This window comes from Mustela nigripes, chromosome 5 (assembly GCF_022355385.1).
Source record: "Mustela nigripes isolate SB6536 chromosome 5, MUSNIG.SB6536, whole genome shotgun sequence".
Classification (NCBI taxonomy): Eukaryota; Metazoa; Chordata; class Mammalia; order Carnivora; family Mustelidae; genus Mustela; species Mustela nigripes.
The window spans coordinates 149,155,352-149,182,842 of NC_081561.1; the positions used below are offsets into that span (position 1 = coordinate 149,155,352).

Below are 27,491 nucleotides of genomic sequence, written 5' to 3' on the forward strand. Positions count from 1 at the left end.
TGGGAGGACGTCCTTATCTTCCGAGGAGGGGGCCGAGGGCATCTCCCACCAGTGAGGAAGAAGCAAGGAGCAGGGTCCAGGGGCGGAGTGTGTCTGCCCAGCTCCTTGGTTCTGGCGCAGGCAAAGCGGCATGAACCTCAGCCTTGGCCACGCACGCGTGGGACACCATGGTCGCGCCGGGAGGTCTGGAGCCACCAGACCATCCCTCAACTCCCTGAGCGGGTCTGAGGCTGCAGCAGCAAACAAGACTCCGGGAAGGGCAGGGTTCTAGCAAGTAGGACGAAGGAGCTCCAAGCAGCCAGTGGGTCTGGCTGTGGCTGGCGGCACCAGGTGTGGGACGTCGTCTGGAGCACAACGGGCCACACGCAGGGACAGAGAAGGTGACAAACAGCTGTCAGGGATACAGTGTGGGGTCTGGCCAAGGCTCAGAAAGGCAACTCGCTACTGCGAGCCTGATGTGCAGTGAGACGAGATGAGAACATCGCTGGAGGGTGGGAACGGGGTCCGAGCTCTCTCTGCCCACCACTCTGCAGGCCTGGGCTGCTCGGCCCCTCACCCTGGGCCAGGCCCAGGAACCGGAGTCCTTCTGCGTCCGCCCAGGGGTCCCTGCGGGGAGCTCATGGTGGAAAGCAGAGGTCAGGACGGGGTCAGCTGCAGGGGAAGCTGAGGAGGGAAACTGTGCTCCCAAGCACCAGAGCACCTAGCGTGGGCTGCAGGGGGGCCGCCCGCTCAGGCCCCCACAAAGCAGATGCCCAGGGAAAGGGCACTGAGGCCACTCAAAGAAAACACTCACTTCCAATGAGTCTCCCGCTGCACTGGAAAGCACAAAACTGGGAATGTTTCTGTGCAGACGTTGTCGGGGAGAACCTGGCTCACTTGAAGCTGCACGACACACCTGCACGAGACACCTGCAGACGAGACACCTGCAGACGAGGCACCTGCAGACGAGACACCTGCAGACGAGACACCTGCACGAGACACCTGCAGATGAGACACCTGCATGAGACACCTGCAGACGAGGCACCTGCAGATGAGACACCTGCACGAGACACCTGCAGACGAGGCACCTGCACGAGACACCTGCAGACGAGACACCTGCAGACGAGACACCTGCACGAGACACCTGCAGATGAGACACCTGCATGAGACACCTGCATGAGACACCTGCAGACGAGACACCTGTATGAGACACCTGCAGACGAGGCACCTGTATGAGACACCTGCAGACGAGGCACCTGCAGACGAGACACCTGCAGACGAGACACCTGCAGACATTACTACAGAAGCAGCTTCTCACTGGTTTACCTGGAAAATGGACACATTCAGGGAAGGAGCACAAAGCTGCTATCTTTTTCTAGAAATTTAAAAATTCCAATCTTCTCATTTCTGTTTAGGATAAAAGACCTTGGATTTGTGGGGTCCTTCCACCCATGGGGAGAGCACGCTCCAGACCCCTAGGGGCAGCCTGCCTCCCCACCCCTGCCCTACTCTGACACCAAAAGAAAAACCCTTTGAAAACCCCACTCCCACTGTGGCCTCCCCATCAGAGCTGCAAGCAGGGACCCCAGCACTCTCGCTGCAGAAGGGCCGTGGGGCAGAGAAAAGGGGGTTGACTATAAGAAAGCCAGCCTTCCGGCAGGTCAGTGAACACTGTGCCCCTCCACTCAAGACAGCGAGGGCCCGGAGACGGGACCTGAGGTTGGAGCGTGGAGCTGCCGGCGCTCGTCCGCGCAGGGACCCTGCAGCAGGGGCAGGGTCTGCGGGCCTGCGGGCGGCTCCCAAGCGACATGTGTGCGTCCCGAGGGGCAGTCGTCCGGTTTCCTGATCTCCAGGAGGCCCGCGGAAGACCGTGAATCAGCTCCGCACGTTACATGTCTGTCGTGGCTGCTTGTTGGAGAGGAGGGTCTGCACACCTCTCTCCTTCAACTGGCTCCCTGGTGCGACCTGCTCGGGGTTTCTCCCTGCGGTCACGTGAGAGGGTCCCGGGGGCTACGTGGGTCACCTGCTGCCCATGCACTTGGCTCATCACCCCAGGGCACTGGCGGGCCTTCTCCAAGAGAGCCAGTTTCCCAAAGCTAACAGCGGCACCCAGCGACACGAGCCGCAGGCCCCCCAACAGGGCCACTTGGGGCGTGCAGAAACAAGGGGGGAGGGAAGGCTCCGTGTGGTCCTGTGGGGCCAAGGTCTTGAGCCAGGAATGAAGTTCCTGCAGTCCTCCGGGCTCTCTGAGGAGAGAAGGGGCGAGCGGGCATGGGGAACCCTAGCAGAGCACAGGTTTGATGGGAGCGGGCTCCAGCGGCAAGCCAGCTGTCACGTGAGCGTGTGTGCACAGCCCAGCCGGGCAAATAAGTCCTGCTGGGGAGGACTCCCACAGTGCCGTCTCCCACAACCACACACGCGTGCATGCCCGTGCGAGCTCAGGTACTTGTGTGAGCTTACACACTTGTACAGGCTCACACACTCATGAAGATCACACCCCCTGCAAATTCACACACCTGTGCAAGCTCACACGCACGCAGGCTCACACCCCACACGAGCTCAGATACTCCTGCAACCTCACACACCCGTGCAAGCTCGCACACCTGTGTATCCTTCCTGAGCCTCATCCCCAGACTCAGATCTTCCCCACACCTGAGTCCACTCCTCAGGGCCTCACCCCAGTGTGGGCTCCCCCGACCCCGGCAAGTCCCTCTGCCCCTGAATCTGCTTTCACAGTGAGACGCACTTTCTGTAAAGGGCTCTGTCCCTCAAAGGAAAACAGAAGACCAGGGAGCTCGCTGTGGCCCACAGCCTGGCTTCCAGGGAGCTCGGGCTGCGGCGAGGGGACACCCAGCCTGACTCTGCAGGAGGACGGGGGTCCTGGAAGTTTTAACAGGCAGAGGGACCCAAGTGCCGTGAAGGCTGGAGGGGTGGGGGGGGCGGCTGGTACCTGCTGCACCACGGAGGGACCTCGGGGATGTCACCGTCAGTGACGCGAGCCAGCCAGGAAGTGGGACCCCCCAGCGGAATCCACGGACCGGGGCTGTGGGGGGGGCAGGGCCAGGTGGGGTGGAGCGGAGCTGACCGGGGTGGTTTCCCTCCTGCCAGAGGAGAAGGTTCTGGAGGCCTAGGCCGCGGCGACCGCACAGCAGAGTAAGAGCCGCAGCGCCCCAGAACCGTGCCCTCCGACGGGCTCGGACGGCCGCCTTACGTGCGTCTCCCCAGAACCGAGAGTCGTGCGGAAAGAGGCGTCCAACGTAGTAACTGAGATCAAGACTTTGAAGTAAGATTCCACGGGTTTTCTTGCCTTGTTAATTATGCTTCACTTATTTTTAACCAGTTTCAAAGTAACTTCGTTTTAACAAGGGAAACAACAGAATTGCTATAAATGGATAAAATAACTCCCAAGTGTTGGGAAGAATAAAAATTAGTTTTCTAAAAGTTTGCTCCTCCAACACTGCCGGGAAAAGGACGTGTACCTGTGGTGGGTGCGTGGACGGCCCACGTGGAGGCCGGAGCCCGCCCAGAACTCAGCACTACATCTCTCGGCAGGAGAGGAACAAAGGAGGGGTGGCTCGTCCGGCATTTCCCGCGGCCTGTCCAGGCCGGCCTGAGAGGCTCTGCCCTGGGCGGACTGAGTGTTGTCAGCCGTTCGCCGTCTGGAAGAATCCTGACTCTCCTGGGGTCCCAGAAAGACCTGGTTCTGGAGTGTCAGAGGAAAGACGCCTGCTGCCCACCCCAGGACAGCCGTTTGTGTCTGCGGAATTCATGGGGGACCCTGGGGACCCCACCGCTGCTGGGGGGGAAGGCCCAGAAGCCAACCTGGGGGCAGAGCCCCCCAGTCACCAAGCAAAGCCAGGGCATGTGGTCAGAAGGCCGGTGGGCCGCGCCACCCACTGCTCTGTGCGCACCCCACAAAGTCTGTTAGGAAGCAAACACCAGGTTACTTTTTATTGAAGAACATTCTGTTTCAGCTTGACCACGTTCTGTGCAGAAGTGCTGGACGCCGACTCCGGTCGTCCAGCATGGGGACCCTTGGGAGGCGCAGGGAGCTCCCAGGCGTGCGCGTGGCAGAGCAGAGCCAGGAGCAAAGGGACGCAAATCCCGGTGGGGCTGCGAGCAGGACCCCTGGCCGGCCGCGCAGCCCCCTCACGCCCGCGGTCAGTGACCGGCTCCGAACAGCTGCAGGTTTCCGTCCAGGCTGACCGTGGCGAGCTGCAATCGAAAACAGGACATCGTCTGCTTCCGTCCCTCTCCCGAGGGGAGAGCCCTGCACACTTACGGTGTGGGCTCCGCTCGCTGGGGACTTTCTAGAGCACAGAACAAAGTGCATTAGCAAAAGTGACCTCACCACACCGATGGCTGATGACTGCAAACCACGTGTCATGGCTGTTCTGAGGCCAGCGAGTGCCACGTGCCCGGAAGACCACAGGACGGCCTGCAGAAGCCTCTGCCGGCTCTCAGCCACGCACGGGAGCCACGGAGCCCCAGCCCTCCGGCTTCCCACCGCTCCACTCTCTTCCCCGGGGCGGAGGGCGGCTCGCTCACTGGGCGGAGAGGGGGGCTCCTCAGACAAGGAGCCAGGCCCCTTCCTTGCTGCTTTGTCCCCAGGGGCCAGCTGGCAAAGCCCATCTCTGAGCCCAGGAGGGAACACGGACTGTGGCCCACACGCTCTCACGCCGCATCTCAGGTGGCCTTTGCTGTCTGCCGCACTTGCGCCGACGCTGGCTGGCCACAGCGACACTGCCTCGCGTTCTGCGTTTTGAAATGTTACATGAATCACCACTTGGGACGTCGTCCACTGTAACTTCAAACCCATCAATTATCCTCTTCTTGCCTGAAGAAGCCATCGCGACCCTGACCTGTCCTATGGTCCAAAACCTGGATGGCTCTTTGAATCTGCTGTTCATCCAAATGCATAATCGGCCCCAGGGCCTCGCGCTGCCGTGGCTTCGCCCTGCGGGGCCACCTCCCACCGTGCCCTCCCCACCGTGTGCCCACAGCCACCACACCTGGGGCCTCACACCCTCCTGGAGCTGCATGACCCCTGCAGCCCCTCGTCCCCCTGCAAACACCAGCAATCCAGTGTTACCGTCAGGAATCTGGACGAGACTCACGAGGTCAGAGGCCTGTGGTCTTGCAGGGTGCCCCCCCCCCACATCTGTGCCCCGTGGGCCTGGAAATGCTCTCGGAGTCCACGTCACCACCAGGCACGGCCGCCCCGAGGGCACGAGGGACAGGCGTACTCCCGCGGCTGGTCCCTCCCTCCCCTCCCCTGTCCGCGGTTCCTGCCGCTGCGGTGCTGCGTGCGACTCAGTACCCGTGTGACACCTGCGCTGAGGCGGCCTCCCTCTCTTCAGTCACACGTCGCTGTAGCGCCCTGCGTCAGGGACACCGGGGCCCACCGAGCCCACTGGCCAGGTAAAGAAGGAGATGACATCACAAGCAGCCATGTGTACATTTGATTTTTAAGAGCCTCTGCCTTAGAAAAGGTAGAAGATCCGTAGGAAAATAGTCAGTAGGCGATGACCTCACTGCTTCTGTCCACAGATCTAGATGTTCTAAGAGCCGCTGGCCGAGAGGAAGACAGGACAGCAGGACACAGATCCCCAACTCCAGGGGTGCAACCCTTTCCTGGGATCATCCCCGGGTCACGCCTGGAGAGCGGGTGACAGCGGACAGTTGTGGGGGCTGCATCCCACGCATCCATCTGTCCACCCCAGAGCACAGTCCAGGGGCAGCTGGCACTGCATGGTGCAGTGGGGGAGCTGTGCAGACCTGGGCCCAGCGGAGATGCCGCATGGACACAGCCCAGGCTGCCCCTATGAGGGCCTCACTGTTGTCTGGCTCATCCTGTGTGCTCCAGAAACGTCCCAGCAACCCCGGGAGCCTGTCTAGCCTGGGCTGTAGGCAAAGCACCAGGTCGACGGCCGGGGAACCACCGAGGTGTGCTGCTCACGGGCTGGGACCCAGGAGACCAAGGCAGCAGGCACAGTGGGTTCCAGGGGAGGTTCCATCCTCACCTGGAGAAGGCGGCATTCTGAAGCTCCTTCTGGGGCACAAAACCGGTCCCTGAGGGTTCCACATCATGACCAAGGCCCCCCTCCTCATACCAACGCATCCTGTCCATTGCAGAGCCCAGTCAGGGTTTGGGGTGGCGAGGAGTCACACTGACCACTAGCCAGTGAGGCACGCAGGAGAAAGCAACGCACCTGAGAGTGCATGCAGAGACCGACGCTTGCCACAGACATCCGCTCGGCCGTCCCGTGAGCGTGTACCAGCAGGGCTCTGTGTCCCCTGGCAATACGTGGGCTAGGCCCACACACGGTGGGTGCTGTGCCCGCAGCTCCCCGGGTGTCCGCACCTCGTGCGCCCTCGGGAAACCTATCCCCAGATCACCTCGGCTTTCCTAACACCATCGTTTTTCTTCTTCTCTTAGATAAGATAGATAATATCTTAGATAGATAATATGTTCTCTTAGATATTGACAGGTTCAAGACGTTCCAATAATATCTTAACATCAATCTATCAACAACTTCTTGGGTGACATGTTACGTTGATTGACACGGATGGGTCATTGCTATCCTAAGTGATTCAGTGAATCAAACATGAGAAATGCAGAAAGAACAAAAGCACCATATCTGAGTGTTTCTAGCACAGCACCATGCCCTGTGTGGCGCATTCCTCTATGGATACAGACAGCGATATCGGGCTGACACGGACACCCTGCCTTGGAAGACCCGAGCACAGGCATCTCAGATTCCATGACCAGATTACGATGGTAGATCCCTTCCAGAGTTTCTGTGTGCAGATCACACAGACCTGGAGTCATACATTTTCTACCACATACCTGCCGTACAGTGAGGAGTAAGTCACGGCCCACTACCTCCATCTGGGAGACGTACTGGGGTGACATTACCTTCCCAGAGTGAGAAGGGCTGTATCTGCTCATGGGTGTCAAGCACCCACCAGAACCAGACGCGTAGGACGATGCAACCAACAGAACCGTGTGGACCAAACAGATGAAGGACAGATACAGATAAAAATCTGCACTTTTTAGACCCAGGATACCACTTACATAACCCTGAGAGTGACGGTCTGGTGTGTACAGTTCAGATTTTGGCCTGACAGTGTCTATTGTTTTGAGAGGAGAACTTGGCTTTATTTCAAAGAAATGGCTAAAATAAGATTTCACATTGAAGCAAACCTTCACTTATTCACAAGTCCCCAAGTAATCTTATGCTCATGGACATGTGTCAAATGTATTTTAAAATCTGTCTCTAATTCGAATATATCAGAAACAATTATTATAAATCACATGCATCTGGGATTTTTAAAAAATGAGGTTTATCTGTTCTAAATACCTCAGTCTGCAAAGCACCGCTACAAACCTCATACTAATGACGTCTTAAAACACTAATAACCCTTTCTTAGAACATATCTTCACACAACATAAAAATAAGCTTCAGATCGCGGGGGCAATTCTGTCTCCAAACTTTTGAAACATTAGGATAAGCAACAAGATCCAGGGCATAAACATAGTAGCTCTTATTTTGGTGAGTTTCGTTTGAATTTGGCTCGGAATTCAACCTCCAGAGGTCAGATCTTCATCGCCATGAACAGCATGCAAGTTGCAAGTCCCCACTGTCTGCATCAGCTGCTCCCTGGGGTGCAGGTGCCCTTCGGAGGTGAAGAGAGCAGAGGGGAGCAGGGCCCGGGGCTGCAAGGCTGGTGGAGCCTCAGGAACCAGCACACGAGTTAGCCTGAGAGAGACATGTCTAGACACGTGGGACGCAAGACGGGTGACAAAGTACAGCCCAGAGTGGGAACGCAGAGTCTCTGACTGCTCTGGCCGGGAGGCCGGAAGTTGCTGTGAGAACTCACAGGAGGGGTGTAGCTAACTCTTTGGGTAGTGAGGGACAGAAACCCCGCTTCGACAAGCTGAGCAGAAAGGCACTGAATTACGTGGTCATTGGAATGTCTGAACGTGCTCGACAACAAAGATGGACTCCGGAGTCAGGAAGAGCCAAAGCCGTAGACACAACCGTCACCAGCACCAGCACCCTGTCACCCTGTCACCATCCCCGGTGTCCACCCCAGAATGCTTTCCTTCTTCTTCTTTCTCTTTAGAAACCACATGTTTCTAATTTTCCAGTCCACGTGGTCAGAAGAAAACAAGACAGACAGACAAAACAAGTAGCAACAAAATCCCATGTCACTTGAGCTCTGGGCTCCGGCCACTGTTTGTGCTAGTTCCAGTTTTGCCGTGGGGCCCAAGCAGGCTCATCTTCTCAGTAACTTGCTACTCCTGGGACAACCACGGGGGTAGAAAGTTCCAGAAGTGCCGTGAGACAGAAAGACAAATACTGAGGGAGAGGGACAAGTCCTTTCCTTCAGTAAAATCAGGACATCCCAGGAAAGGGTGTGCATGCCATGCACTGCAGGAGGGTTCTGACCTCACTGTTGCTCTTGTAAGGTCAAGGCTAGTGACTCCTGAAGGGACTCATGTTCTGAGCTTGGACGAGCTGCAGGAAAATAGAGGCAAGCCTGGGAAAGGAACCAAAACCCAGGGTGACACGTTTATGACATCACTTTCTACCCAAGGAAATCACAGTTTCTGTTAAAGTGTGCATGTATGTGCTAGGGGGACGACATGGATGTTAACTGCCATGTGAACACAGAAGGTGCAGATGTGGCGTCTCATAATAAAGGGAATTGGGCCAAGAAACCTGTAAAAAGTCAGAATGTTCAGATATTTAGACCTGAGTGAAGTGTGGACAGGGAAGGCCACCTTGACACCAGGGAGAGGAGACATCCCAGCCGGAGGTGAGGAAATCACCTCCAATATCCATAACCAAGGGCAGCACATAGAGAGTCTGCAGTTTTCACCTACGCTATGAGAAACAAAAAGAAATCCATATCAAGGAACTAGCTAAAAAAAAAAAAGTGGTCTCAGCTGCTTATATTCACAGAGCATCCAGGAGAGCAGACCAAAGACCACCGGGATCACTCCTCCACAAAAACCATGCAGGACCCTCAAGGATAAGCTTGCAGAAGGTCATCTCTGGACCCTTCCCTATGAAGTATACTGGACACAAGGCTCAGCAGGAATGGAGTACTGGACACTGTAGACAACACAGCCATTGGACATGGTCTGCAGATCAATATGCTTAAAATGGCTAGAAACATAATAAAAGAATAAGCTGTTATAATAAAGAACTAGAAGACTGAAAACAACCTAAGTGAAACTAGAAATAAATAAAATTTCATTTGATGAATTAAGAGCGGTTAAGAAACAGCTGAAGAGAGGATTTATAAACTGGGAGGCAGGTGTGAAGAAATCACCCCGAATGTAGCTCATAGAGTCGAAAGGACAGAAAGTGTGAAGGAGACTTTAACCGACGAGACGGAGTATGAATATTCACTTAAGAAGAGTTCCAGAAGGAAAGAACAACGAGATCGGAAAAGACAGAATATTTGAAGGGATGATAGCTAGAATTATTAAGAATTATGGAAAAATCAAATCGTTATTGAGGAAACAAAATGAGCTGTAGGAAAGAAAAATAATAATAAACACACAACTACGTTCATTTTAAGTCTCCAGGACAGTACACACAATCATCTTCCTCCATCGGTGGCCTCATTCCGAATCTTCATCGCATGGAGTGGGCTTACGTAAACACAAGCACCCACCTCCACTCACAGAGATTTGGTTTCAGTGAGAGCAAGTGAGGCCCAAGGGTAACGCTAAAGCACAGGCCCGAGGACAGCTGGGTGGCTCGGGTGGCTAAGTGTCCTCCTCCTGATTTCAACTCAGGTCATGAACTCAGGATCACGGATTTGAGCCCCACATTAGGCTCTGCACTCAACAAGAAATCTGACTGAGATTCTCGCTCGCTCTCCCTCTACCCCTTCACTGGTGCTTGCTCACACTCTGTGAAATAAAGAAAATAAACCTTTAAAAAACAAACAAACAAACAAACAACAGAAAAAAAAAAAAACAGGCCCCCAGTGAATCTGAGGTGCAGCAAGAATCATCCGTTTTTTGTACTAACTTTTCAGTTTTAAATATTATAGTCACTTATTAATCATTACTTTTGTGATGGTGTCTTCATTAACAATAAATCTTTAATTTTCATGAAAATAAATTCATAAATTTTTTTGTCTCATGTTTTATACTTTCAAGTTTTTTAAGTTTTATGAAGTCTTTCCAAAGCATAGGTCATAAAGCTATTCTACATTTCCCCTATTTATTTATAGTTTTACCTTTCACATTTAGATACTTGAATCATTAGATGTATGTTTAAACAGAAATACAATTCTCTTTTTTCTCACTATAGAGATCAATTTTCCCTAAACATTGTACCAAATAATACCTCTTTTCCCCACTGTTTTATGATGCCACATTAATATGTTTTGAGTCCCCAAATATACATGGGTCTCTCTCTGAATTCTCAATTATATTCTTTTGGCTTTATTTCAGCTCTTGAACCAATGTCACATTATTTTTATTTCAATGGTTTCGTAGGTCTTTTTTTTTTTTAATTTTATTTTTTCAGTGTTCCAAGATTCATTGTTTATGTACCACACCCAGTGTTCCGTAATCCGTGCCCTCCTTAGTCCTCACCACCAGGCTCACCCAACCTCCACCCCTCCTACTTCCAAAACCCTCAGTTAGTTTCTCAGAGTCCACAGTCTCTCATGGTTCATCTCCCCCTCCCATTTCCCCCAACTCCCTTCTCCTCTCTGTCTCCCCATGTCCTCGGTGTCATTCCTTATGCTCCACAAGGAAGCAAAACCAGATGATAATTGACTCTCTCTGCTTGACTTATTTCACTCGACATGTCTTAATATCTGATAAATAAAATATAAGGTTGACTTTGCCTTTATGGATTTTTTTTCTCCAATAAATGTTCTTTGGAGTAAGTTTATTGAATCCTGCTGGAATTTTTATTAAGATTGGAATAAATGTATAAATTAGTGAAGAAGTGGCAACCTTCTATTAAGTTGTTACTAAAATTATGAAAGGATATGGAATACTATTCAGAACTTCTATGCAGTTTATTGGAGTTTTAAAGTTTTTTCCATAGTTATTTTTCTTAGTTAAGCTCCTAGATACTTTCAAGTGTTATTTGTTATTCTAAAGGAGATCTTATTTTTATTTTAATTTCAGGTAGTTATTACTGGGACACTGATGATTGTTAGTAAGTATTACATGCAGCAAATTTACTGAAATTTTGCTGAATTATATTACTTCTAAAAGCTTAATGATTCGATTAGTCTTTTCCAGTTAAATGAATCAAACCATCCGCAAATAATGAGTTTTGTCTCTCCTCTTCCAAGCCTTTTTACTCTCATTTGTTTCACTTGTTTTATTGATCAGAATCTCCAATATTATGTTAAAAGGAGTTGTAAGAGTTGTTATCCTTGTCATATGCCTGATATTAAAGAGAATGGATGTAAAATCTATTAAGTATAATATTTCCTATGAATATTGGCATATAACCTTCATCAGATTAAGAATCTCTTTTCTGGGATGCCTGGGTGGCTCAGTTGGTTGGGCGGCTGCCTTCGGCTCGGGTCGTGATCCCGGCGTCCTGGGATCGAGTCCCACATCGGGCTCCTTGCTCGGCAGGAGCCTGCTTCTCCCTCTGACTCTGCCTTCCACTCTGTCTGCCTGTGCTCGCTCTCTCTCTGACAAATAAGCAAATAAAATCTTTAAAAAGAATCTCTTTTCTATTCATACTTTGTTAGATTTTCTTTTCATCCTAAACAGTAATGGATTTAAATGCTTTTTCTGCATCTACTGAGATAAATCAAAATATTTTCTATCAAAATAGTGAATTAAGTCATTAGATTTTCCAATGTTGAACAAATCTTGCATTTGAGATAAATCCTACTTAATCAAAATGCCTTTTTAAGCATACAGCTGAAGTCAGTTGGCCATGTTCTATTTAGGATTCACAAAGGCTTGCCCACAACTGAAAGGGGCAGATGATCACATTTTGCATTATATTCACCTGGTGTTAGAATAAGAAATACTCTGCCCTCATTGCAAAACAAGGGGAATTCTTATACATTCAGTGCTGGAGGAAGGGAACATTGGCCACTTGGGAAAAGTTTTTGGCACGTATTTTATAAAATAAAATATACATTTCATATAGAACTCAGAAATTCTATATGTAAGTTATTTATCCAAACAAATTAAACACATGTGTTGGCACAAAGAGGTGTTCACGAATGCTTCTGTAGCTTTACTCGTAATACACACAAGCTGGCAACGACAACAGCTTCCACAAGCTGGTGAACTAGTATAAACAGGTGTGAAACCACACGACGGAACACAGTACTGACACATGCAGCGATACAGAAAGTCTCATAACCGTTATTGCACACGTGAGAGTAAACACACCAAACACAGTGTAACACTCGAAGTGTAGGACTTTCTGAAAAGACATAAGGAACAAAAGTCAAGTCGGTGGCAGGGGCGGGAAGGAAAAGCTGACTACAAAGGGACTCGGAGGACCTGGGTGGTAGATACTCTCTATCTGAATCTGGTGGGACTTGGTATCTGGTAGGGGACCTCGCCAACTTGACTTGGACTACATCCATCAACTCTTATTTAATTTTATGCCACAGAGAATGAACTTTACGTCAACTACTTATCAGTAAACCTTAATTTAAAAAATATAATAAATGAGGGGCCCCTGGGAGGCCCAGTTGTCAAGCCTCTGCCTTTGGCTCAGGTCATGATCCCCACACCCTGGGACAGAGCCCTGTGTTGGGGGACCCTCCTTAGAGGGAGCCTGTTTCTCCCTCTCTCTCTCCCACTCCCCCGGCTGGTGCCCTCTTCCTCTCATGATCTCTCCCCCTCCGTGTCAAATTAATAAATAAAAAAATATTTTTCAAAAAAAGAAAGATCAGTTAAAACCCATGAGTTTAAAAACTGCACTGAATGGACTCCAGAGCACAATCTTAATGGCACTGCTGGAAAAACAACATGCGCAGAACTAACGGACACTGGACTCGTCATCTGCGACGTCCGGCATCCGCCGGCGAAGGGATGGTGTGTTCAGAGGCTCAGCGGCAGGTGTAGATGTTTATGCCGAGATGAGCTATTATTTTGGCATGAGGGCAAAATGGAGGTATTTTCAGATACACAAAGACCAAGAGATTTTATCACTTAATTTCAAAACCTTACTGGGAAAGTCATCATGAAAAAAAGTGTATTCGGTGAGATGAGAGAACCTAGACGAAATGAGATTCGAGAGAAAATCAGTGACCAGAATTTGACCAAAACTCCAAACAATGACTCCATACCCTGGACGACTGCAGTCCCCACACTCTGGGCAGCTGCTGAGCTCCTGATCCTGTCCAGGAGGAAACAGCACAGAGCAACTTCAGACCTCTTCCATGAAAAACTATAGCTAAGTGTGAGGTTACAGTATTAAAGGTAACAGTTACGATAAGAGAGAGGAATAATTGTTGGCTTTCAGCCAGCACTGGGAAAAGTATTTACAATCCACCTTGCAGAGACAGAAAAAGAAACAAAAGAACCAAAGTACCAGGATGAAAAACAGCAAAATTCATTTGGAAAAGTGAGTCTAAGTAAGTCAGTAGCCCAAAAAATGGTGGATGTGTGATGTTGTCCAGGTGAAAGACAAGCAACTATCACCTGAATCATGACATTCAGACGGAAGGACTGACAGGAAGTGGCCAGGGAAGGGACGCCACCTCAGTGCAGAGCGCTGCCATCCGGCCTGGCTCTGCTAACAGAACTCTGCCGTGTCTGCGACCCATAAGCCGCAGGAAGCGCGGGTGTGGTAATGTGGAGCGATGTGGAGTAGTGCACAGCAGGGTCCCCGGGAAGACGAGAGGCGCAGCCGACGGCAGACGGTGTGGGGAGCGCTGGGAGGAGGAGCAGGAAACGGACACGTGGCGTCTCTCCTTCCCGTCCATTCCCAGCGTGCAGAGAAGAGGGAAGCAGGCCACTGCCCCAGGGCCGAGGTCCTACGAGTAATCACCCTTGGAAATAACTGCTTAGAAGTCACACGCTTTGGGGGAAGAAAAGCAACTCATTGAGGAAAACAGGAAACCATAAGGGAAATTTTAAGTAGTTAAAATTCAATGTAAACCAAAGTGCTTCATGCCAAAACTCACTGGCTGAAACTAAGCTGGTCCTTTGAGAGACACTTATAGCCTTAAATGCAAACACGAAGAAAAAAACTGTTTGAAAATAAATTGGTGAAATATTGCACTTGGAGGGAGGAGAGTGGGAATGAACAATCCTAAACGCAGAAGGAAGAACACAGCGGGGAAGCGGCGTTAGTGGGAAGGGGGACCCCAGCGCGCACTGGCATTAGAGCAGTCCACGGAGTGAGGCACTTACCACACGGGATCGCCGTATCTTACTCGGAAAATGAAAAAGAAAACTAAGCTGTATCTGAGTCATGGCTCCAGGTGGTGACTCTGCAGGATCTCGGGTCCCTCCTGACCGGTGGTGAGGACAGTGGCTCTCCCGCTGGGCCATCACGGAGTTACTGGGGGAGCGCGCAAGGTGCCGGGAACGAGTTCTCAGAGTCAGCAGGAACGGACGGAGAAGGGCTGGGTTCAGTCGCAGGAGTTAAAGCTCCCGCCAGAGAACCAGCCGAACCCACACCAGGCACACGGATCTCGGAACAAGTGCTTCCTGGTCCTTTGTCGGCAGCCGCACAGGCTCCGACCACACCTCCCTGCCAGGACGGTCTGCGCAGCACCAGACACCACAGCCTGTGAGCGTTGCAGGGCCGGGGCCGCCTTCTTCTGGTGGACTTTGTCAGGCATGAACACACGCACTGGAGCACACTGCAGCGTGGGGGACACTGCAGGGACACGGCCGGGTGACCCGTGCCCGGGGGTGCTTACGTGGCGCGACGTCATGTGGGAGCAGAAACTGTACCAACGTTACACAAAATGCACGATCTGAACATCACGCCTGCAAGTACAAGGCACATCCTGGGGCGCTTGGGGAGCTCAGTGGGTTAAGCCGCTGCCTTTGGCTCGGGTCATGATCGCAGGGTCCTGGGATCGAGCCCCGCATCGGGCTCTCTGCTCAGCGGGGAGCCTGCTTCTCCCTCTCTCTCTGCTTGCCTCTCTGCCTACTTGTGATCTCTGTCTGTCAAATAAGTAAATAAAATCTAAAAAAAAAAAGAAGAAGAAGAAAAGGCACATCCTGTAGCTGTAAGTTCATGAGCCCGTCGGAGGGCACACACGTGAGACCCGCTGTGGGGAGGCCCTCCTGCATTTGCTGCCGACTGACCAGGTAAGATTTCTTCCTCCAAGAAGTATTTGCAGCAGCTTAAAATAAATAAAAGATAATAAAATGGAAAACAGTCAGCTCACAATCAACTAACAAGGAAATTAATTAACCAGAGTCATGACCGAAGCCGACACGGTTTCAGGACGGAAGTTCTCACGGAGAACTCAGTTCCAGTGACGGCGGCTGGGGTCGTGGGCAAGCACACGCGTAAGTTCGCGAAGTGGTGGCTGAAATCAAGAAGGTGGCACTTTTCCCCAACTTGGTCTACAAGCTTAATACAATTCTCAAGCTTCCAGTGTCTTTTCCTCCTTCATTTCTGTACAGAACAGCTGCACAGACACAACTGTTGGAAGAGAGAGGTGGGAGCCGGAGAACGACACTCCGCACACGGCAGAATTCAAGGCGAAGAGGCTCGGGGGACAGGCCGTGCAACCCGCCCGGAGCGAGCACGGCCCCGAGCCAGGCTGGCACAGCCCCGCCGGCTGACCCGGACAGCCCCGCCAGCCAGCAGGGAGGGACAGTGCCCGGTAAGACGTAAGGGGCCATCTGGACAAGGGTCTGGTAGTTCCTGTGAACACACACACGCAGCCACCGTGCCCAGCAGCTGTCACGCAGTCATGCAAGCATTTACCGCCCTCCGCCTGGGGTACAGGGCACTGCAGACGGGCGCCCGCCCAGGTCCCAGGACTGCGGACAGGAACGATGGGTCTTCAGAGGATGCTGCTGCATGAAAAAGCCAGTCAGAGAAGGTTCCACGGCGAGACCACAGACACGCCTGCCAGCAGGAGGGAAACGGGACAGGTGACTGGTCTCCAGGAGGCAGGAGAGGCCTGGGGAGAATGGGTGTAGTGACAAAGGGGACTCAGGAGAGATCCTCACGAAGACGGAATGTCCTGGACCTTGACTGTGCTGGTGGACACACGTACATGGAGCCCCAGAGCTAACGCACACATATACACACCCGTGCACGGGCCACGTGAGAAACGTGAACACTATGGGCAGACAGCCATGTCCTGTAGGACCCAGAACCGTCAGTGTGTCTTACGCCGCAGGATGGACAGTAACTCGGTGTGTTTCTGAGCTGAAGCAGAGATGCCGTCCACAGCTTCCCACTTGTCTTGTATGAAAGGCAACCAGCGCACTGGGGTCCAGGGTAAAGGAAGCCCCAGGTCTGTGAAGCCTCAGGGTGTGTGCGCTGAGCCTGCTCTCAGCGCAGACCCCCTACAGGCAGCGTGTCCCTTCCCCAGGACACCTGCCACCAGCACGTCCCCAGGGCTGGCGCAGGGACCTTGCATGCACGTGCCCATGATCCTGCCCATCTGCAGCGGCACAGTGTGGGGAGCCCATGGGTGGGCCGCCAGGGGGCTGGACGGGACTGGGGAAGGCTCCCGGGCAGTCACTGCATGTCAGATGGCGGCCCCAGCAGCTCCCTGAGAGGTTGTGTCAGCGGCGCCCAATGGTGGCCTGAGCTGAATGGGGCGGGTGTGCCAGAAACATCCTGGAATGTTCTCCAGAAAGAAACCCCGGCTGGTGCTGGTGGAAGACGGAGTCAGTTGTAGCGCACACCACCCAGATCACAGCACTTGCCTCTGTGGCCCTTCACCATGGATTGCGAAACGCCCGTCCCAGGCGCCCATGTCCAAGCTCAGAGGATCCCTGTGTCCCCGACGATGCCTGAGCCACGTTCACAAGGCTGCCTTGATCCCCGAGGCTTCAGAGGACATGGCCCTGCTCACAGGAGGGCCACGAGCTGGCCCCACACAGGTCTCAGGCCCTGGCGCCCAGGAGCAGGCTGGCCATGGCAGTACCTGGCCCAGAGGTCCCCGGGGCTCAGGTGGGACTGGGACCGTCGTTGGAGAGGACGATGGCACCCTAGTCTGCAGGGGAAGTGTGGAGACACACCACGGCCAGACTGTTTGCTGCAACCGTGCCGTGGCCCGTGCGGAAAGAGCACAAGACCGCGGGTGAGCTCCCGTCCAGCAGGGTCACGTGCTTTCTGCCCCTGGGCAGTCTAGTCTCAGGACCACTGTGGCCGCCTCGTCTGACCCTGGGTAACCACGTCTCACTCTGGCCCACAGCCTCGAGGCCCCCACGCAAACAGCATCTGGGGTCTTGCTGGGGTTTTCCCCCAGCCTCCCGCTCACGAGGCTCACCCTGAGAGGACCTGCTCTTCCGTCCCCGGCAGAGTGAGAGTGAGTCTGATCTAACCCGCAGCCGTTTCTCCCGCCAGGTCCCGCTGCTGGGTAATCACCGCGGATACGCGGGTGGGACAAGGCTCGGATTCCAAGGTTGTCTGACCAGTGATGGCCAGAAGCCTCAACACGGCCCTGCCTGCTGGACACAAGCCGGAGGGTCAGCACTGGCCGCCACTCCCAGCAAGCTGGCCAAGGAAGTGAGTCAACGGAGCAGCATCTTCATGAGCGTGGGTCTGGGATCCAGTTATTCCAGAAGGTTCTCTGTAAACGAGGTAGAGCTAAGCAGCCTGACACTCGCCCACGACTAAACCCACGGACAGCCGGCCAGACCCTCGGCCGCACCAGGAGCTGAGGGCACGGCCCGGGGAGTGAGTGAGGAGCCCCACCGACAGGGAGAGGGAAATGGTGGCTTGAGAAGTCGGGAGAGGGAAATGGTGGCTTGAGCAAGTGGCACATACAGAGAAAGGCACGGGGCCGTGGCTGGGCTGGCCCTCTCACTGCAGGCAGGAGCCAGGCCTCCTAGGACCCTGGCTGTACAAATATGGAGGCAACAGGGCAAGACCTGAGACCCATCTGTCCCATTGAAAGTCCTGTCACGAAGACTGGAGTCCGACACAGCGCGCTAGGACACGGCCCGTCCCCGCTGCGCTCCGCCCCCTCAGCTGGCGGGACGAACCACCAAACGTTCAGTGGCTCAAAGTGGCACCAGGTCAGCACCTACAGTTCCGTGGGTCAGAAGTCCCAGACAGGTCCCACTGGGCGAAGGGTTCCTACTTCTAAACCGACCACAGTCCCTGGCTCACAGCCCCTTCTCACGTGAGAAGGCCACACCCCATCTTTCTCTTCTGCTTGCTCTCCGGGACCTGTGATTGGACGGGGCCCGCCTGCGTGACCCAGGACTGCCTCAGCGGCAAGGTCAGGCGACTGGCAGGCCTCATCCAGCTCAGTTCCCTGTTACCACGCAAAGTAACATATTCGTGCATTCAGGGGACTTGGGTGTGGACACCTTCGGGGCCACTGTCTTGCCCATTCCTGGAGGGCAGCTAAGACCTGTTGGCGCAGCAGAGGCTCATTGGTACTAGAATTGGGTCTTGGTGGGTTGAGAGCACACTCAGGGCTCCCTGCCGCACCAGCGGGGAGTCCCATAGACCGTCATCTCTTGTCCCAAGCAGACAACCTCTGACAGGTCGGCCCCCGCTGCGTCCTTGAAAAAGACGCCCTTTGGCTGGGCCAGCTCAAGGCTGCCAGGACGCAGGGGACGGGCTGGACACAGCGGGATGTCCCTCACTGTGTCCCTGGCACAGTACTGAGCTCCTGGGCACTAAAAGGAAGGTTTGCTCATAAGGGGGGCAAAATTCCGGTTTGAAAAGATAGTAATAGGTTAAACTATGCTAAAAACAAAGGTTTAGGGGAAATCTACTGACACATAAAACTTACTCCGAAACGCATCCAAAATCAGACGGATTCCTGAGTGGACGGAGGCAAGCTGAGAGGATGGTCATGTGAAGAAGTAAGACATTAACGGTAGAAATCTAAGGAATGGGACTTCGTCTGTTTCCTGCACAGCTCTCCCAAATTTGCTGTGTACAGAACACTGTCCTATGACGCTGGGGGCATTCCTCCCTCAGATGAAGGCATCACGTGTCGGAAGCTACGTTATTTCAAGGCTACAGAAGAAGTGAAACCTTACCTTCTACTTTCCAACCTGCCAAAGACCTTACAGGACATCTGTCAGGGAACACGGGACGCCTGGGCTCCCCTCCTGCCCGTGGCTCATAAGGGGCACGTGGCCTTCCATGTGACCTTCCACATGACCGCAGTGGCCACAGCTGAGCAAATGCCCCGTGGCTGCCGGCACAGACTGCGTTAAGAAGGACCTGCCTGACCCTGCTGGTTAACTTACTGTCGAGCGTCCCTAATGTCCTCGCAAGCTCCTGTTCATTGTCAGGACGGACTAGGGTTCCCAGAGCAAGATGGAGACAGGAAGGAAAAGCTGCTTTGCCAGCTGCCACCCGTTGGAAGCTCTGCAGCCGGCATCCCGCGCACTCCTCACACAGGCGGGCAGGCACAATGCCACCACGCACGGACGCACACCTTTTCCCCTTCCGTTCGCGTGGTCTGAGTAACGTGTTGCAGGCGGGCACAGTGCCAGCAGGCTGGGATCACGCACAAGGGTACGGAAGCCCAGCCCTCAGCCACGGGCGGCCCCAGACAGCAGCGACCACCACTGCTTGCAGGGCTGCTGGAAAGCAGAGTTTCCAGACCACCCAGACCTCCCCTGGTAGAGCCTGTGTCCTCAAAGGAAGCCCGGAGCTTCAGCGGGACGCTGACACTGAGAAGCACCTCCCCGCTACACCAGTGGTTCTCAGGGCTTCCCGAGATCCAGATCCTCCGCAAGTCCAGGTAAAACAGTTGCTGGGCCTTACCCACTTCTGTATCCAGTAGGACCGGGTGGAGGACCCAAGATCTGCATTCCTAACAGGTGACGGCGGTGCTGCGGGTCCGGGGTCCACACCGAGAAACACTCCCCTCCCTCACCTGCTCCCACGCCTCCCACAGCTGCCATACGGGTCAGAACAGAGATGCTGGCGAGCATCTCCCAAGCTGTCAGACTCACAGTCTTCAGATGTTAACTCTACGGTGCACATTTAAGTTTTTGCAACACTTTCCTGTTTCCGGTGGAACTGGAATTTCTCTGCAAACGTGCAGTATTTCATCTGAGCTAAAGCCTGGAATGCCACAACAGCACCAGCTACACTTGGAAGGGGTCCAAGCACTTCTCCATGTTCTCCATCTTATTTTATTTTTTTAAATTTCTTTTCTGTGTTCCAGAATTCATTGTTTATGCAGCACACCCAGTGCTCCGTGCAGTCCGTGCCCTCCTTAGTCCCCACCACCAGGCTCACCCAACCCCCTACTCCTCTCCCCTCCAAAACCCTCAGTTTGTCTGTCAGAGTCCACAGTCTCTCATGGTTCGTCGCCCCCTCCCATTTCCCCCAACTCCCTTCTCTCCTTCTCCCCATGTCCTCTGTGTTATTCCTTGTGCTCCACAAATAAGCAAAACCATATGATAATTGACTCTCTGCTTGACTGATTTCACTCAGCATAATCTCCGCCAGCCTTCAACAGGCGAATGAATAAAGAAGACAGGGTCCGTATATACAATGGAGTATTATGTCTCCATTAGAAGGGAGTATATATATTTTTAAATAATTTACAAGGATACATATGAGGTAACACCAACAAGCAGAAAAGCATATCATGTTCCTGGATGAATTATCCAAATTATAAAGATCTCAATTCACTGAAAATTGATCCAAAATTAAAAACAATCCTAATCAAAGCCTCAGTATGAAAAAATAACTCCAAAAATCATCTGGAGAAGTAAAGCATAACAATAGCTAAGAGGACAATAGCAGAAAAGTAAGAAACTCCAACTTATGCCCCTCTCAATAAAAGCAATTTTAAAACTGCATAATTGTCAGAATTAGCTTTTCTTCATAAATCTGAAAATCAAAGGACTGTTAGAGCATTTGCTCAACAGCAGAGTTCTAGGTGCTGGGTTGCTCTCAACCCTTCCCTGCAGGAATCCCGAGGCTCTGGTACTAGCACATCTGTCTGTTCCCAGGTCCTGGCTCAGCAGTGGCCATGACACTAATACCCGGACCGCCTACAGGAGACGGAGCAGAGCAGTGTCGTGCACAAGACTTCAGTCATGTACTTCGCCCTATCTGATGCCTCCCAAAAGGCCTGTCCTGTTGTATGCAACTCAGTACCAGTTAGGGTTAAAGCATTTGTCTACAACGGTCAGAGGCTAATGCTGTAGTTGCTGCTGGCTGGGCAATAGATAATATTTGGGGAAAAAACAGACAAACCAGAAACCTTGGAAGGGGAGGCTTCCATATGAGCTCGAAAAGCTCAGCCATATTCCTGGGAATCTAGAAGTCCATGTGCATGCTTAGGGCTGCATAGATGCTCAGGAATGACCTGAGAAGGCCCTATATTCTCACCTCTCACTGACCTTGAAGCTCTATGAAGATGTAAAGAAAGATTTGTACATTGCTTGGCTGAGTGCTGAAGTTGTGTGTGTGTGCGTACACACACACACACACACACACACACACCTCCTGTTCAAAGACTGGGAAATTGCTTGGTCTTGAGCGTTTAAGGAAATCTCTGCTCTATCACTCGTTGACAGCCAAGTTAACTGGACATTGACTTCAATGGCTACAAGTGACAAATAATACTTGCAGAATGTGCAGAATCAGTTCAGAAAAGTAAGTAAAGCATGAATAAAGATAATTATAATAAGCAGTAATAAGAAATAGTCCTAGGAAGGAGAGAGAATCTGAGTCTAAAACTAGATGGATCACTTTACAATGATCAAATACTGAGTTTTAAACAATAAAAAAGTATAAGGCATGCAAGGAAACAAGACAGTATGGTCTAGACATTGGACTTTCTAGACAGACTTCAATCAGCTACTTTAGTCAGTTCAAGGAGGAACAGGAAACCATGCCTAAAGAACTGACGGGAAGTCTGAGAATGACACGTCACCAAGCTGAGAATGTCAATGAAGAGCTGGGAATTAGAAGAACCAGATAGAAATTCCAAAGTTGGAAAGCATAATTCCTGAAGTGAAAAGTTCACTTGAGGGTCTCCGCAGCAGATCCAGGTGAGCAGAGGAAAAATCAGAGAGCTTTAACACACGTCAGCAGGAGCAGATCCTGTGGGACACCATTAAATATCCCAACACACATATGCCATTTCCAGAAAGTAGGAAAAGAAAGGAGTAGACAGAATATCTGAAGAAATAATGATGAATATTTTCCAAATTTTATGAAAACCATTAATCTATACATCTAAGAAGCTCAAGAAACTCCAAACAGAGTAAGTTCATAGAATACCAGCATATATTATAATGAAACTTTCCCAAGATTAAACAAAAAGACAATCTTGAAAGCAGCAAGACAGAAGCAATTCATCATGTACAAATGATCATAAGACAATTAGCACTGGATTTCTCATCAGAAGCCATGGTGTCCAAAAGGCAGCAGGGTACCATAAACAAAGTGCTGAAAGAAAAAAAAATCAGTCAATTGTTCTATATCCAGCAAAACTATCCTCTGAAAATATAGGAAAAATTGGGATATCCCCAGATAAACATTAAGAGGGTGTGTTGCTAGCAGACCAGACCTTCCCTACAACCAATGCTGGAGGGAGCCCTTCAGGATGAATGGAAAGACACCAGGAAACAACTCAAGTCCATCAGAACACCAGCAAACGTAACTAAACAGGTAAATGAAAGACAGCATAAATGAACTTTTGTTGGTAACTCCTTTTATTTTCAACTTGATCTAAAAGACAGATGCATAAAGCAATAACTATAAATAATAACTATACATCTATGTTGGTGGGGAAGCAATGCATAAAAAAAGAGAAGACACAAGTTACTAAAACCAGGAGTGAGACATTATGACTGACTTTAAGGAAATAAAATGATCATAAGCGACAACTCAAACCACAGCATCCCAGCAGGTCATGGGATGGACATGAAACGGACACAATCACATGAACATATGAACTACCAAAACTGACTTACGAAGAACTAGCTCTGTAACAGTTAAGACGACGAAGTCAGTGTCAGGATGATGGAGATGATAATTAAGACCTTCAACAAAGAAACTCAGGACTGGATGGCTTTACTGCTGAATTCTGCTAACAAATATCACTATTAAATTTTTCACACAACAGATGAGGAAAGAACACTTAAGAGCTCATTCTGTGAGACCAGTATTTCCCTAAGACAAAAGTCAGGCAACGATGTCACAGGGAAAGAAAATTAGAGAATAATATCCCTTATGGATACAGATGCAAAAATCCTCAACAAAATACAGAGGAACTGAACGCAACAACATACAAAAAGCTTATACACTATGATTAAGTGGGATTGACCCCAGGAACTCAAGGTTAGTAGGCCATACAAAAGTCAGTTCATGCAATACCCCGTAACAATGGAATAAAAAACACATAAACATCTCATCAGATACAAAAAAATTTTAAAGTATGGAACATCCTTTGATGTAAACAAAAACATTTAACAGACTAGACACAGAGGACACTTTTCTCTACCATTTATGACAAAACCACAGCTAAGATCACACTTAATGGTGAAAAACTGAAAATTTTCCGTAAGATCTGGAACATGATGAGGATGTCTGTTTTCAGAACTTCTATAATACACTGTAGTGGAGGTTCCAGCCAGAGCAATTAGACAAGAAAAAGAAATAAAAGCCATCTAAAATGGAAAGGAAGAAGTAAAGCTATCTCTATTTGCACATGATATGACCTTATCCATTGATAGTTTCAAAAACTCCATTAAAAGTGACATTAAAACTAATAAACCAGTGCAGCGAGGGTGTGGAATTCAAGATCGACATCTGAGATGAGCTGCACGTCTACACAGTAGCAGTGAACATTCTCAAGGTAAATTAAGAAGATAATTTCATTTACAATAGCATTGAAAAGAGTAAAATACTCAGGAATTAATTTAGCAAAATACATGCATGACTTTTACAACAAAAAATATGAAACACTGTTGTGAGAAATTAAATAAGATCTACATAACAGAAAGTCATCCTATATTCATAAAATGGAAACAATGTTGTTATAATGGCAAACTCCCCAAATTCAATGAGAGATTCAGTGTAATCCCTATCAAAACTTTTTGTACATACAAGAAGAAAATCTGATCCTAAAACTCATATGGAAATGCAAGAGACCCTGAATAACCAAAACAATCTGGAAGAAAAGCAAAGCGGAAGACTCACACTTCCCACTCTCCACACGGACTACAAAGCTACGTAACCCGGTCAGCACAGCAGTGCTATAGGACAGACATAAAGAACAACGCGGTGGACCTGAGTGTCCAGAAACACACCCACAATCCATGGTCAGCTGACCTCTAACAAGGGTTCCAAGCCCATTCAGGAAAAGAACCGTTCTTTCAATAAACGGTATCAAATGACGGTATATCCACAGGTGAAAAAGGCACGGGGGTTAGACCGCTACCTTCTATCCTACAGAAAAATAACTCTCCTGAGCTAAGGGGTACTATAAAATTTAAAAAAAAAAAAGTGAAAGGACAGTCCACAGGATGAAAGGAAACAGTCGCCGGTCACATATCTGATGAGGGTCTAACAATAAATGTCAGCTTACCCAATTAACAGTGGGAAGAGTATTCAACAGAGTTTTCTAAGGGATTTGAGTAGAAATTCTCCACAGAAGACATTAGAGACATAGACTTGGCCAAGAAGCATACAAGAAGATACTCACACCATCAATCATTAGGGAAATGAAAATCAAACCACGAGGTGCCACTTCACACCCACTAGAATAGTGGTAACCAAAAAATCAAAACTAAGTGTCAGCAAAGATGTGGAGAAATCAGGACCCTTACACATTGCTAGTGGGACTCTAAAATAATGCCGCCACCATATAGTTTTGGCAGCTTCTCAAATGGTTACAATCACGGTGGTGGCGCTTGGTGCCGTGGGTCTCCCAACGCGGACGCGTGACACTGTGCAGCGTCAGAACAGTGCAGCCCACCCCAGTCGCAGGCCGCAGGGAAGCTGCAGGACATCGGCTGACGCTGAAAAAGCTTTTGGCCAAAGCCAACACGCGTCGTGACGAAAGTGATGAATGAAGAGTCCGCAGCGCCGGCAAAATGGCGACAGCGAGCATCACAGGTAACGTGGGGGACAGAACGCTCCCGGCCAATACGGCAAGAGTGAGGCCCAATGATGTGCGTGTTGCGGGGAAGAAAACAGTCTGTCTCTGCAGATGACACGACTGTCTGTGGAGAAAATCCCAAGAGGACAACTGAACAACCAAAACAATTCCACAAAAAACAAACCACAAAGAGCAAGCCCAGAACGTGACCAAAGTCACATCACACAGAATCCCACCTCATCCCGTATGCGGATAATTGAGGAGACCAATGTTAGAGACAGCATCATTTACAACTAAAGAAAATCATATACCAGATACAACCTTCAAAAGCCCGTGCGGTGCAGACCACAACGTGGGGACTAAGGCAACCGAACGCCAGCACACGGAGAAGGACACACCTATCCACGTGTCGGCAGACTCAGCACGGGGACCGGCACCACGCATCACCCCTGCCGCCCCCGCCCCACGCCCTCCTGCCTTCCATGCGCACCAGAGCGGAGCTTTCGCAGGTCCCCTGGGGCAGGAGCTGCCGCATCCTGAAGACAGTTCTCGCACGAATCCCTGGCTGAGGCGAGCCCCGAGTGCCGAGACCTCGTGCTGTGCACTGCCTCTGCCCGCAGACGGCCGGCATTGACCTCCAACTCTCGGCTGCTCCTCGCGCGCCAAGGTGGGCAGACGGGTAACCATGGGCAGCGGGAAGGTCATCCTAGGACACGTTTCGATCCCGCTCCAAAGTGGCCAGGGTCGGCACGGACTCATTTAAATCCCGTTTCTGAATTTTCCCCTGAACCGACAGGCGTACAGAGTTTTCCCACCCGAAGTGGCAGAGCACACGAGAGCATGAAGGTGAGGCCCTTGTGAGCAGGAGGCCAACGTGTCTTTGTCCAGTCGGGTGGAAGCTCTGACGTCCTCATCCCGCGGGGAGCACAGAGGGGCACAGAGCACGCGCAGTGAGCCCTCAGCGGTCAGCTGACCGGAGTCATCCAGTATCCCAGGCAATAAAGAACATGCTTAACATTTTGTGTTAATTGCTAATTTCAGGGCAAGTGGAAGAATTTACTGGAATTTAGAATACAAAGCATTTGAAGAATCTTAGATACAAGGAGCTGTCGACCTCCTGCAGAAGAGGGTGAAGGACTTCACAGCAGCAACTTTCGGGCTGAAATCAGCGGCTGAATGTTCTTCAGGAAGTCCCGTCTCGTAGCCTCTCCCGGGCTACAGCGCAGCTCTAAGGCCGAGGTGACCCCTGGGCGTGCACAGCACGGTCTGGTCACGGGGCACGCACACCCGACTCATGAAACTGCCTTCCCGTGGGACCTGGGGCACCGCTTCCAGCCCACGGAGCGGTTTTGCAAAGTCAACATCTCATCTCAGTGGCGAACAGAGCTCCAGCTAATCAGCTCCAGAAGCAGGCAGGGGCCTATATTTTTGTTAGAAATAAACACTGTTGTCATGATGATTGCTTAAAATTTTCAAGAAAGCATTTCCAGAACACCGTGATCTGAAGCGGCGCTGAGTCCTGAAGTCGTGGCCCGATGACATCAAGGCACGGCGTTCGGGGAGCCTTGCCTGGGATTCAGAGCCTGTAGCAGCCCTGGGGCCCCAGTGAGACCAGCGTGGGTTCCAACTCACAAGCACCTTATTCCGAAAGTTCAGTCTGTGGGCTGGAACTAATTTCAGAGCAATTATCAAGAAGAAACTTAAAAGAGACTTTAAAACGGGAACTTCTAGAAGAGTCTGACGTCCACCATGAATTACACCTACACTAAGTGTCCTGTAGACCTACAGAAGGTCCACAGACGATTTCTGAAAGGGAACCGGTCCAGGCCTGCAGATCCCTCTGCCCCGGGGTCGCCTCAAGCCAAAGGGTCTCTTAGCAAAGCATGTAGTAGCTGCGGAGGACCCGAAGACAGCACCACAGAGACCACCAGAGCATGGGCTGTGCACGCCGTGGGGAACACGTCGACACCCCCGCCCCCGTGTGCACCCCCTGGGGACCGTGAACAACCCGTCCCGCTCCGTGTGCTTCCCCCTGGGGATCAGCCTGTGGTCGCAGGCTCCCGTCCACATGCGAGCATTTCAGTCCTCGGTGATGAGAGCGCACTGGCAAATCCTTCTTTCAAATGTGATTCACTGTTGAAACATGTGAGCAGAGGCCAGAACTGTCATCTGGGCTCATGTGACATCTAAACACAGGACCCTCTGCCGTTCCTTTCTCCCGTCGTGGTTTGAGGAAACGCACTTTGAAGTTGGGTCTCTGGGTTGCCGCGGCGGCTGCGCATCTCCCT

At 51.2% G+C, this 27,491-nt stretch overlaps 1 protein-coding gene across 11 annotated transcripts in view; it reads right to left on the bottom strand.

Moving 5' to 3' along the window:
• WDR27 (WD repeat domain 27) overlaps nt 1-27,491 on the bottom strand; it is a 144,395-nt gene that overhangs the window by 13,645 nt on the left and 103,259 nt on the right. The window contains exon 25 of one of the 11 annotated variants that reach the window (XM_059401457.1): nt 3,904-4,194. The exons of 9 other annotated variants lie outside the window; for them this stretch is intronic. In XM_059401457.1, coding sequence (XP_059257440.1) covers nt 4,141-4,194 — 54 coding nt within the window. In that variant the 3' untranslated portion in view covers nt 3,904-4,140. Of the gene's footprint in view, nt 1-3,903; nt 4,195-4,257; nt 4,735-27,491 lie in introns of those variants that run through there. One more of the 11 variants, XM_059401456.1, reaches the window with a different exon arrangement.